General features: G+C 40.2%; 1 protein-coding gene across 17 annotated transcripts in view; it reads left to right on the forward strand.

The window, feature by feature from the left end:
- Positions 1-12,252, forward strand: part of ATP9B (ATPase phospholipid transporting 9B (putative)) — a 258,697-nt gene that overhangs the window by 132,386 nt on the left and 114,059 nt on the right. For 15 of the 17 annotated variants that reach the window (XM_059895083.1, XM_059895079.1, XM_059895076.1 and 12 more), the window contains one exon: positions 2,958-3,033. The exons of the other annotated variants lie outside the window; for them this stretch is intronic. In XM_059895083.1, coding sequence (XP_059751066.1) covers positions 2,958-3,033 — 76 coding nt within the window. The remainder of the gene's footprint in view (positions 1-2,957; positions 3,034-12,252) is intronic. 17 annotated transcript variants of the gene reach the window in all.

The following is a 12,252-nucleotide window of genomic DNA, read 5'->3' on the forward strand; positions in this document are numbered from 1 at the left end:
CATTGGCAGGCAGACTCCTAACCACTGCGCCACCAGGGAAGCCTGGATCATTTGTTTTTATCCATCCTGCCAATATCTGTCTTGTGATTGGTGAGTTTAATCCATTTATATTTGAAGTAATTAGTGATAAGGAGCAATTTACTTCTGTCATTGTACTATTTGTTTTCTATATGGCCTATAGTTTTATTGTCTCTCATTTCCTGCATTACTGTCTTGTATTGTGTTTCATTGATTTTGTTTTTTTTTTTTTTATATTTATTTTTGACTGTGTTGGGTCTTCACTTCTGTGTGAGGGCTTTCTCTAGTTGTGGCAAGTGGGGGCCACTCTTCATCGCGGTGCGCGGGCCTCTCACTATCGCGGCCTCTCTTGTTGCGGAGCACAGGCTCCAGACGCGCAGGCTCAGTAGTTGTGGCTCACGGGCCTAGCTGCTCCACGGCATGTGGGATCTTCCCAGACCAGGGCTCGAACCCGTGTCCCCTGCATTGGCAGGCGGATTCTCAACCACTGCGCCACCAGGGAAGCCCGATTTTGTTTTTTTTTATAGTGAAATGTTTACATTTCTTTCTCATTTCCTTTTGAGTATACTCTGTAGCTGCTTTCTTTTTGGTTACCATGGGGATTACATTTAACACCCTGAAGTTATAACACTCTAATTTGAGTTTACACCAACTTAAGTTCAATAACATATTAAAACTCTGCTCCTTTACAGCTCTTTCCTCACCTCTTTCAGTTGTAGTTGTCACAAAATTATATCTTTATATATTGTGTCCTAAAAATATAAACTAATAATTCTTTTAAATGCATGAGTGTCTTAAATTATGTAGAAATAAGATTTAGAGTTACAAACCAAAGTTACAATAATACTAGCTTTTAGAATAATAACTTGCTTTTTTTCTCTAAATATATTAGTCTCTTAAATCATGTAGAGAAGAAAGAGTACAGTTACAAACCATTGTTACAATAATATTTACTTTTATAATTATTCATCTTCATTGAGATCTTTAATTCTCCATGTGGTTTTGAAGACTGTCTAGTGGCCTTTTATTTCAGTCTTCAGGACTCCCTTGAGCAGCACTTCTTGCAGGGAAGGTCCAGTGGTCACCAGCTCCCCTCAGCTTCTCCCCTGCTCCCCAATTTGGCTAAGCATGCATTTTAAAAAAAATTTTTATTGGAGTATAGTTGATTTACAGTGTTCCTCAGCTTTTGTTTATCTGGAAATGTCTTGATTTCTCCCTCACTTTTGAAGGACAGTTTTGCTGGATATAGGATTCTTGGTTGGCAGTTCTTTTTCTTTTAGCACTTTGTCTATACCAGTGCACTGCCTTCTGGCCTTGATAGTTTCTGATGAGAAATCTGCTAATCATTTTATTGAGGATCGCTTGTATGTGACGATTCACTTCTTTCTTGCTATTTAAGATTCTCTCTTTGTCCTTGTCTTTTGAAAGTTTGATTATAATATGTCTTGGTGTGGGTCTCTTTCAGTTCTTACATGGATTTGATTGAGCTTCTTGAATACTTACATTCATGTCTTTCATTAACTTTGGGGGATTTCAGCCATTATTTCTTCAAATAGTCTCTCTGCCCCTTTATCTCTCTCTTCTTCTGGGATTTCCACAATGAGGATACTGGTTCGCTTTTTTGTGTCCTGTGGATCCCTTAGGCCCTTTCAACTTTCTTCAATCTTTTTTCTTTCTCTTTCTCAGCCTCAATAACTTCCACTGTCCTACCTTCAAGTTCACTAATTCTTTCTTCTGTCTGCTCAAAACTGCCTTGAATCCCTTTAGTGAATTTTTCATTTTGCTCATCATACTTTTCAGCTCTTGAATTTCCTTTGGTTTCTGTTTGGGTTTTCTATTTCTTCAGTCACATTTCCGCTTTGTTCATACATTGTTTTCTTGACTCTCTCCACATCTTTCTGTCTTTGAACATATTTAATATTTTTCTTTTAACATCTTTGTCTAGTATATCTGCCATCAGGTCTTTTTCAGGGATAGTTTCTGTTGATTTATATTTTTCCTTTGAATGGACCATACTTTTCTATTGGTTTTTATGCCTTGTTATTTTTTTTGTTGAACACAGTACATTTGAATATAATAATGTGGTAACTCCAGAAGTCAAAACCAGGGTTCATTGGGTTTTTGTCACTGCTTTTGTTTACTTTTTTTTTGATTGTGGTAGGCTCTCTCTGCTGAGGATCAGCCTGAGGTATAAACTTAATGTTTTCTTATGTCTTTTCTGAGCCTTTCCTTGGTCACATGCCATCATTTTCTGTTTCTTCGTGTATATGCAGTTGTTTTTGAATGTCCTAGTCTTTAATATCTGTCTTCCAGAAGGGGAAAAAGAGAAAAACAAAGGGGGATAAACGGGGCACTCGCCCTTGAAATCCACTTGGTCGGGGAGGGGTTTGCAACAAGTGGGGAGGTGTGACAACAATGGCCACCTGCCTCTTTGGCTGCATCTCTGACATCAGAAGCAGCATCAGAGCACAGATTCCTGATATTGGAGGACAAGGTCATTTTGGTCCACCCTGGCTGGCTTCTGCAAGCTGCTCCAGAAACACATGTATGGCCTCCTGCCATGTGGCTGCGGGTGGGACGGGTAGGTGCTACGTGCTAAGACCTGAAAGTCACCACAGTTGACTGCAGTAACCATCCAGTGCTTCCCCTGGAACTTGCAAGCCTTCACCAACTCCAGATTCCAAGTTAGTTACATCAGACGGATTCTGTCCCTGCAGTTGTGGTCCAGGTGGGGGCCATTCCCAGTACTTCTTGCTCCACCATCATCCCAGAATCCTCTGTGTAAATTCCTGTCTTTTACCCCTATTTTTCACTGCCTTTTCACTGCTTGTTAGCTGGATCCAGCTGGTGGACTTGTTTTTAACACTGTGGATATCTGAAGTACGAGTAATAGAAAAGTTGCTAATTTGCGTTTTTCTTACTTTTCTCTCCTTGAACAGGAAGATAGTGATCCACCCATTCACGAAAGTCTCAGCATAGAAAATACCTTGTGGGCAAGCACTGTTGTTGCATCAGGTGAGAAATAAGCTCTATTTTTAACATGAATTCTCACATATAGGAGAAGCTTTGTGTTTTTAAGTGACTCCAAACAAATGTTTGTCAAAGTGCTTGGCACCACAGGGACCTTATTAAACATATACTCCAGTTCAGTGGATGTGGAGCAGGCCTGAGGGTCTGCATGTCCGGCAGGCCCAGGGCGAGGCTTGTGCTCATCACACGTTGAGGAGCTAGGCTGAAGCAGCTAAGGAGGTGCACCCTTGTGTAGCAAGGCAGGGGGCATTTTGCTAGTTTGACATCTGTTTCATGACAGACTTGTCAGTGTGCCTTAAAGACAGGTAGCACAGCAAAACCGGGGGAGCAAACAGTGACTTCAGAGGGCTCTGACCACTCCTCATTCATCTAACAGCTGAGGAGGTCGGTGTGGTCGCTTGTCTGTGGGGGAGAGAAGTATTAGATGATACAGGGACATTAGGAGGTAGGTTGGCTTGGGCCTTTAGGGGCCAGGATGAAGGTTTTTTTAAGTAAAATTGGAGTGTGTTGGAGTATTTCTAGTGGTTGAACAGGGAGGCCACTTAAATATACATTTTGTAAAGTAAATTTCTCTGGGAGGTGTTGGAAATCTAAGAGATTATCACCTTTTCAGAACGTGGTTGACCTGGTGGATGGTGCCAGGAGGAAGCAGCAGGGAGCGTTGAGGGTGCTGGTGGGGTAGGATGTGGGGCAGCACTCAAGCGAGGGCCGCCTGTCTCGGCGTCTGTCACCAGTGCTGGCAGCCCTGCCCTGAGAGCACAGTCCTCCTTCTGGGGTTGTGTATGGGATCTCCGCTCCAGACCTGGCGCTGGCGATACAGTGTGGGACAGCTTATGGCGAGAAAGAAATGAAGAGAATGAGCCAAAGGGAATTCCCTGGTGGCCTAGTGGTTAGGACCTGGTGCTTTCACTGCCAGGGCCCAGGTTCATTCCCTGGTCGGGGAACTAAGATTCTGTAAGCCGCGTGGTGCAGCCAAAAATAAAAAGAAAGAAAAAGAGAGAAATCATTTGAGCTATGCTAAGTATCTCAGACAAGCGCAGGGTGCCTTGAAAACAAAGAAGTGAAAACCTTACCTGGTCAGGGTCTGGAAGAGGCTTCTCTGAGGAAGAAACATGTGAACTAGATTTTAAACCACACAGACGTGCCTAGGTGAGGTGGGCACTGGGGATATGTGGCGGCCCTGACTTCTCAGCACTGACTGTGTGCAAAGGCCTCATGCCGAGGGGCACAGCAGGCTGAAGACAGTGTTCCGCGGGCCGTGTGCCTGGCACGTGGAGCAGGAGGGGCTCAGATCCACGCAGGGCACGTCTGCGTTTGTGTTAAGATGGGGCGTGGCTACACAGAAGTGTCAGGCAGCTCCTAGAGGAGAACGCGTGTCCCCTTTAGAGGACAGGGAATGAACAGAGGCACAGTTTATTTATTTATTTATTTATTGAATTTTTGAATTTTATTTTATTTATTTTTTATAAAGCAGCTTCTTATAAGTTATCTATTTTATACATATTAGTGTATACATGTCAATCCCAATCTCCAATTCGTTCCATCACCGTCCCCCCACCGCCACTTCCCCTCTTGGTGTCCATATATTTGTTCTCTACATCTGTGTCTCTGTTTCTGCCCTGCAAACCGGTTCATCTGTACCATTTTTCTAGGTTCCACATATATGCGTTAATATACGGTATTTGTTTTTCTCTTTCTGACTTACTTCACTCTGTATGACAGTCTCTAGATCCATCCACGTCTCTACAAATGACCCAATTTCGTTCCTTTTTATGGCTGAGTAATATTCCACTGTATATATGTACCACATCTTCTTTATCCATTCGTCTGTCAGTGGGCATTTACGTTGCTTCCATGACCTGGCTATTGTAAATAGTGCTGCAGTGAACATTGGGGTGCGTGTGTCCTTTTGATTTATGGTTTTCTCTGGGTATATGCCCAGTAGTGGCATTGCTGGGTCATATGATAATTATATTTTTAGTTTTTTAAGGAATCTCCATACTGTTCTCCATAGTGGCTGTATCAATTTACATTCCCACCAACAGTGCAAGAGGGTTCCCTTTTCTCCACACCCTCTCCAGCATTTGTTGTTTGTAGATTTTCTGATGATGCCCATTCTAACTGGTGTGAGGTGATACCTCATTGTAGTTTTGATTTGCATTTCTCTAATAATTAGTGATGTTGAGCAGCTTTTCATGTGTGTCTTGGCCATCTGTATGTCTTCTTTGGAGAAATGTCTATTTAGGTCTTCTGCCCATTTTTGGATTGGGTTGTTTGTTTTTTTAATATTGAGCTGCATGAGCTGTTTATATATTTTGGAGATTAATCCTTTGTCTGTTGATTCGTTTGCAAATATTTTCTCCCATTCTGAGAGTTGTCTTTTCGTCTTGTTTGTAGTTTCCTTTCCTTTGCAAAAGCTTTTAAGTTTCATTAGGTCCCATTTGTTTATTTTTGTTTTTATTTCCATTACTCTAGGAGGTGGATCAAAAATGATCTTGCTGTGATTTATGTCAAAGAGTGTTCTTCCTATGTTTCCTCTAAGACTTTTATAGTGTCTGGTCTTACATTTAGGTCTCTAATCCATTTAAATTTATTTTTGTATATGGTGTTAGAGAGTGTTCTAATTTCATTCTTTTCCATGTAGCTGTCCAGTTTTCCCAGCACTACTTATTGAAGACACTGTCTTTTTTCCATTGTATATCCTTTACTCCTTTATCATAGATTAGTTGACCACAGGTGCATGGGTTTATCTCTGGGCTTTCTGTCCTGTTCCATTGATCTACATTTCTGTTTTTGTGCCAGTACCATATTGTCTTGATTACTGTCGGTTTGTAGTGTAGTCTGAAGCCAGGGAGTCTGATTCCTCCAGCTCCCTTTCTTTCCCTCAAGACTGCTTTGGCTATTCGGGGTCTTTAGTGTCTCCATACAAATGTTAAGAGTTTTTTGTTCTAGTTCTGTAAAAAAATGCCACTGGTAATTTGATAGGGATTGCATTGAATCTGTAGATGGCTTTGGGTAGTATAGTCATTTTCACAGTATTGATTCTTCCAATCCAAGAACATGGTATATCTGTTTGTGTCATCTTTGATTTCTTTCATCAGTGTCTTATAGTTTCTGAGTACAGGTCTTTAACCTCCTTAGGTAGGTTTATTCTTAGGTAATTTATTTTTTTTGTTGCAGTGGTGAATGGGGTTGTTTCCTTTATTTCTCTTTGTGATCTTTCGTTGCTAGTATATAAGAATGCAAGAGGTTTCTGTGAATTAATTTTGTATCCTGCAACTTTACCAAATTCATTGATTAGCTCTAGTAGTTTTCTGGTGGCATCTTTAGGATTCTCTATGTATAGTATCATGTCATCTGCAAACAGTGACAGTTTCACTTCTTCTTTTCCAATTTGTATTCCTTTTATTTCTTTGTCTTCTCTGATTGCCGTGGTTAGGACTTCCAAAACTATGTTGAATAATAGTGGCAAGAGTGGATATCCTTGTCTTGTTCCTGATCTTAGAGGGAATGCTTTCAGTTTTTCACCATTGAGAATGATGTTTGCTGTGGGTTTGTCGTATATGGCCTTTATTATGTTGAGGTAGGTTCCCTCTATGCCCACTTTCTGGAGAGTTTTTATCATAAATGGGTGTTGAATTTTGTCAAAAACTTTCTCTGCATCTGTTCAGATGAGCATATGGTTTTTATTCTTCAGTTTGTTAATATGGTGTATCACAATGATTGATTTGCGTATATTGAAGAATCCTTGCATCCCTGGGATAAATCCCACTTGATCATGGTGTATGATCCTTTTAATGTGTTGTTGGACACTGTTTGCTAGTATTTTGTTGAGAATTTTTGCATCTATATTCATCAGTGATTTTGGTGGGTAATTTTCTTTTTTTGTAGTATCTTTGTCTGGTTTTGGTATCAGGGTGATGGTGGCCTCATAGAATGTGTTTGGGAGTGTTCCTTCCTCTGCAATTTTTTGGAAGAGTTTGAGAAGGATGGGTGTTAGCTCTTCTCTAAATGTTTGATAGAATTCACTTGTCAGGCCATCTGGTCTTGGACTTTTGTTTGTTGGAAGATTTTTAATCACAGTTTCAATTTCATTCCTTGTGATTGGTCTGTTCATATTTTCTATTTCTTCCTGGTTCAGTCTTGGAAGTTTATACCTTTCTAAGAATTTGACCATTTCTTCCAGGTTGTCCATTTTATTGGCACAGAGTTGCTTGTAGTAGTCTCTTATGATGCTTTGTATTTCTGCGGTGTCTCTTGTAACTTCTCCTTTTTCATTTCTCATTTTATTGATTTGAGTCCTCTCTCTCTTTTTCTTGATGAGTCTTGATAAAGGTTTATCAATTTTGTTTATCTTCTCAAAGAACCAGCTTTTAGTTTTATTGATCTTTGCTATTGTTTTCTTTGTTTCTATTTCATTTATTTCTGCTCTGATCTTTATGATTTCTTTCCTTCTACTAGCTTTGGGTTTTGTTTGTTCTTCTTTCTCTAGTTCCTTTAGGTGTAAGTTTAGATTGTTTGAGATTTTTCTTGTTTCTTGAGATAGGCTTGTATTGCTATAAACTTCCCTCTTAGAACTGCTTTTGCTGCATCCCATAGGCTTTGGATCATTGTGTTTTCATTGTCATTTGCCTCTAGGTATTTTTTGATTTCCTCTTTGATTTCTTCAGTGATCTCTTGGTTATTTAGTAACGTGTTGTTTAGCCTCCATGTGTTTGTGTCTTTTATGTTTTTTTCCCTGTAATTCATTTCTAATCTCATAGCATTGTGGTAGGAAAAGATGCATGATATGATTTCACTTTTCTTAAATTTACCAAGGCTTGATTTGTGACCCAAGATGTGATCTGTCCTGGAGAGTGTTCCGTGTGCACTTGAGAAAAAAGTGTAATCTGCTGTTTTTGGATGGAATGTCCTTTAAATGTCAACCAAATCTATGTGGTCTATTGTGTCATTTAAAGCTTGTGTTTCCTTATTGATATTCTGGCTGGATGATCTGTCCATTGGTGTTACTGAGGTGTTAAAGTCCCCCACTATTATTGTGTTACTGTTGATTTCCTCTTTTATAGCTGTTAGCAGTTGTCTTATGTATTGAGATGCTCCTATGTTGGGTACATATATATTTATGATTGTTATATTTTCTTCTTGGATTGATCCCTTGATCATTATGTATTGTCCTTCCTTGTCTCTTGTAACATTCTTTATTTTAAAGTCTATTTTATCGGATATGAGTATTGCTACTCCAGCTTACTTTTGATTTCCATTTGCATGGAATATCTTTTTCCATCCCCTCACTTTCAGTCTGTATGTGTCCTTAGGTCTGAAGTGGGTCTCTTGCAGACAGCATATAGATGGGTCTTGTTTTTGTATCCATTCAGCAAGCCTGTGTCTTTTGGTTGGAGCGTTTAATCCATTCACATTTAAGGTAATTATTGATATGTATGTTCCTATTACCATTTTCTTAATTGTTACGGGTTTGTTTTTGTGGTCCTTTTCTTCTCTTGTGTTTCCCACTTAGAGAAGTTCCTTTATCATTTGTTGTAGAGCTGGTTTGGTGGTGCTGAATTCTCTTAGCTTTTGCTTGTCTGTAAAGCTTTTGATGTCTCCATCAAATCTGAATGAGATCCTTGCTGGGTAGAGTAATCTTGGTTGTAGGTTCTTCCCTTTCATCACTTTAAATATATCGTGCCACTCCCTTCTGGCTTGTAGAGCTTCTGCTAGAAATCAGTTGTTAACCTTATGGGCGTTCCCTTGTATGTTATTTGTCATTTTTCCCTTGTTGCTTTCAGTAATTTTTCTTTGTCTTAAATTTTTGTCAGTTTGATTATTATGTGTCTTGGCGTGTTTCTCCTTGGGTTTATCCTGCCTGGGACTCTCTGTGCCTCCTAGACTTGGGTGGCTAGTTCCTTTCCCATGTTAGGGAAGTTTTCGACTATAATCTCTTCAGATATTTTCTAGGGTCCTTTCTCTCTTCTCCTTCTGGGACCCCTATAATGCAAATGTTGTTGTGTTTAATGTTGTCCCAGAGGTCTCTTAGGCTGTCTTCTTTTCTTTTCATTCTTTTTTCTTTATTCTGTTCTGTGGCCCTGAATTCTACCATTCTGTCTTCCAGGTCACTTATCCGTTCTTCTGCCTCAGTTATTCTGCTATTTATTCATTCTAGTGCATTTTTCCTTTCAGTTATTGTATTGTTCATCTCTGTTTGTTCTTTAATTCTTCTAGGTCTTTGTTAACCATTTCTTGCATCTTCTCGATTTTTGCCTCCATTCTTTTTCCGAGGTCCTGAATCATCTTCACTATCATTATTCTGAATTCTTTTTCTGGAAGGTTGCCCATCTCCACTTCATTTAGTTGTTTTCTGGAGTTTTATCTTGTTCCTTCATCTTGTACAATGTCCTCTGCCTTTTCATTTTGTGTATCTTTCTGTGAATGTGGTTTTCCTTCCACAGGCTGCAGAATTGCAGTTCTTCTTCAGAGATGAAGTTTTGCACTAGTGTTTTACATCATTAAAAAGCATGATAGCAAACATAATTTTAATAGGTGGAGATTCTCTTCTGGTAGTAGATGTTGTTTTTTTGTCATGATGAATTTTTTAAATTTCTCACAATAAAAAGAGAGCAGAAGTAAGTGTAGCACACCGTGGGAGATCTCAGAGGGGGCAGGCCAGTCCTTCTTGAGGCCCAGGTAAGGGGTGTGGCTCAGAAGGCCCACCATTGTTAGCAGGGTCATGTCCCCAGGATTTTATTCCAGGGGTGCCATCCTCCATGGCCTTTGCCCTTCAGCACTTAGCCTGTAATAGTTTATAGGAAAATACTTACAACATACCACATTTACTTACCTGGTCACAGATTTTGCATTTTCTGTATCTAGTTGTATCTAGGTGTTGTATCCTATTTTTTTTCATCATGTTGATATTTATTCTTTTTAATAAAGGATCAAGATTGAGTTCACTCATAAAGATATTTGAAGATTCTCTTTTTCTTTTTAAATTTATTTCATCTTTTGTTTCCTGTATGTTAGAATGTTGTTACTGATCCCCAGTACTATTGATTTTTGGCCTCTCTTCTCAAAGAGCCAGAAGCAACCCAAGCTGGAGGCTTGAGGTATCCTAGATAATTCACTGTGCACAGTGTTTCTCTCCTCACCTTCATTCTCAGGATGACCTTGGCAAGTGGTAGCTCCTAGTTGTGAACTTCGGCAACACAGACACAAATGTAGGCATCATAACACGTTTGCTGCATAGGTAACCCTTTCTTATTCTTCCAGAGATAGAATTCAGTGGCCAGAGTATTGTATCTTCTGAGATAGTATTTAGGTTGTTTAAAACCATCCGTTCCACAAGTTTAAATAAAATGCCTTTAATTTTAAATTTTGTTCAGTCATTTTTAAAATGTAAGCTTTTTTCATGTATTTCAAATCTTTTAACACATGCTTAACTCTATTTGAAAGCCTATTTATGTGAGCAATTACTAGACTCTATATATAACCAGACTTCCGTATACTGAGGTATGTTTGAAATACTTTGGATTTCCAGAAGTAATACAAGGGCTGTTATCTTCTTTACACTTGATTACAAGTTGAGAAGGAAAGACCAGAATTTTTAAAAACCTTATTCTTTAAAAGTTATGTGTCACTACTATATTTAAAATAGATAACTAATAAGGATCTACTGTATAGCACAGAGAACTCTACTCAGTACTCTGTAATGACTTATATGGGAAAAGAATCTAAAAAAGAGTGGGTATATGTAGATGTATAACTGGTTCACTTTGCTGTATACCTGAAACTAACACAACATCGTAAATCAACTCTACCCCAATACAGATTATAAAAAAAAAGTTATGTGTTGATTGAATTCAAGTTGCCTCCTGGTGAAGTGAGCTCAGTCCTTCCTCCCTGGCTGTAGAAACTGAACGCATGGGATCAAGGACTCAAGTTGACACAGACAGACAGACAGACACAAGGACTGAGGGCACCAGAGAGGGACAAACACAACTTCCCAGGGTGCCATGCTTCTTCCCCTTGTTGGTTCAGAGAACCAGGAAACTTGCCATGTTTCAGTGATAGGTGGATATGGGAGCATTCCGATCTTAAGTTGCTGAGAGCCTGGAAGGAAGCATGAGTCCTCTAGAGTCTGCTGGACGTATGTGCCCAGATGGGGGTCCAGGCTGAGCCCCAGAGCAGGACTGCAGGTTCTGTGCACAGAGACAGGGGTCCAGGGCTGATACTGATGTTGAAAAATACAGAAAATGAGAGTAAACATTTGGAAAATTTATAAGAATTTGATGAAGGAATTTAATGTTAAGAAAACTGGGACATATGTTTTGTCAAATTTTTTTTGTTATTTGTTTCTCTTGATAATTTATTGATGTGGTATTTTACAAAACTAGGCCTTGTGACCGATTAGAAATTTAAAAATAAAACCTGTACTACACATAGTTTGCAAGGCTTCTGCTTTAGAGAAAGCTTAGTATCTGGGATCGGCCAGCAGGAGAACCCGTCCCACTCGGGTGTCACTCAAGGGGCCGGACCCAGAGAGCTGTGGTGCAGGGACACAAAAGCAGCATGGAGGCTGAGAGGCAGGACCAGTGGAGGAGCAGAAACACACACCAGCGTGCAGCTCGTGATTCAAAACAGGTGCATGTTGCTGCTTCTCAAGCTTCGGTCTCATGGGGCAGTTGTTGTGGGCTGGGAAGTGGGCGAGGAATCTCGGTTCCTCACTTCCTGTGGTCTTGCTCCTTGATGCGCCTGATGCGCCATTTGGAGCCCAGCTCGGTGCAGGTGTCACCAGTCACTCTCTGTGTCCCCTGTTGGTGGAGTGGGGGTCCATAGTCACATGGGGCCACTCTGCTTTGAAGAGCACAGTAAATGCAAGCCTCGCAGCTTCCCAGGGCACACAGTTAAAAAGGGGAAAAAAAGAAATGCTTATTCTAAAGAAGAGCAAACACGTAACCTCTGCAGGTGTCACTGCTGAGCAGTGCGTACCCTGGCATCTTCTGTTTTCCTGGGCGTTCCATGGAGGAGGCTTTTGGCGGTGTGGTGAGATGGTTGGTGCACAGCTGTCCTTGTTACGTAGACCCGAGATCACCACGGTCACACTGACTCCACGGGTCCTGCCTTAGGACTCGCTAAATTCCACACATTACATTAATATGACATCAAAGAGTTTTTGCATAATTATTAGGGTTAATTCTGCAGTGGTTGTTG

This window comes from Balaenoptera ricei, chromosome 14 (genome assembly GCF_028023285.1).
Source record: "Balaenoptera ricei isolate mBalRic1 chromosome 14, mBalRic1.hap2, whole genome shotgun sequence".
Lineage (NCBI taxonomy): Eukaryota > Metazoa > Chordata > Mammalia > Artiodactyla > Balaenopteridae > Balaenoptera > Balaenoptera ricei.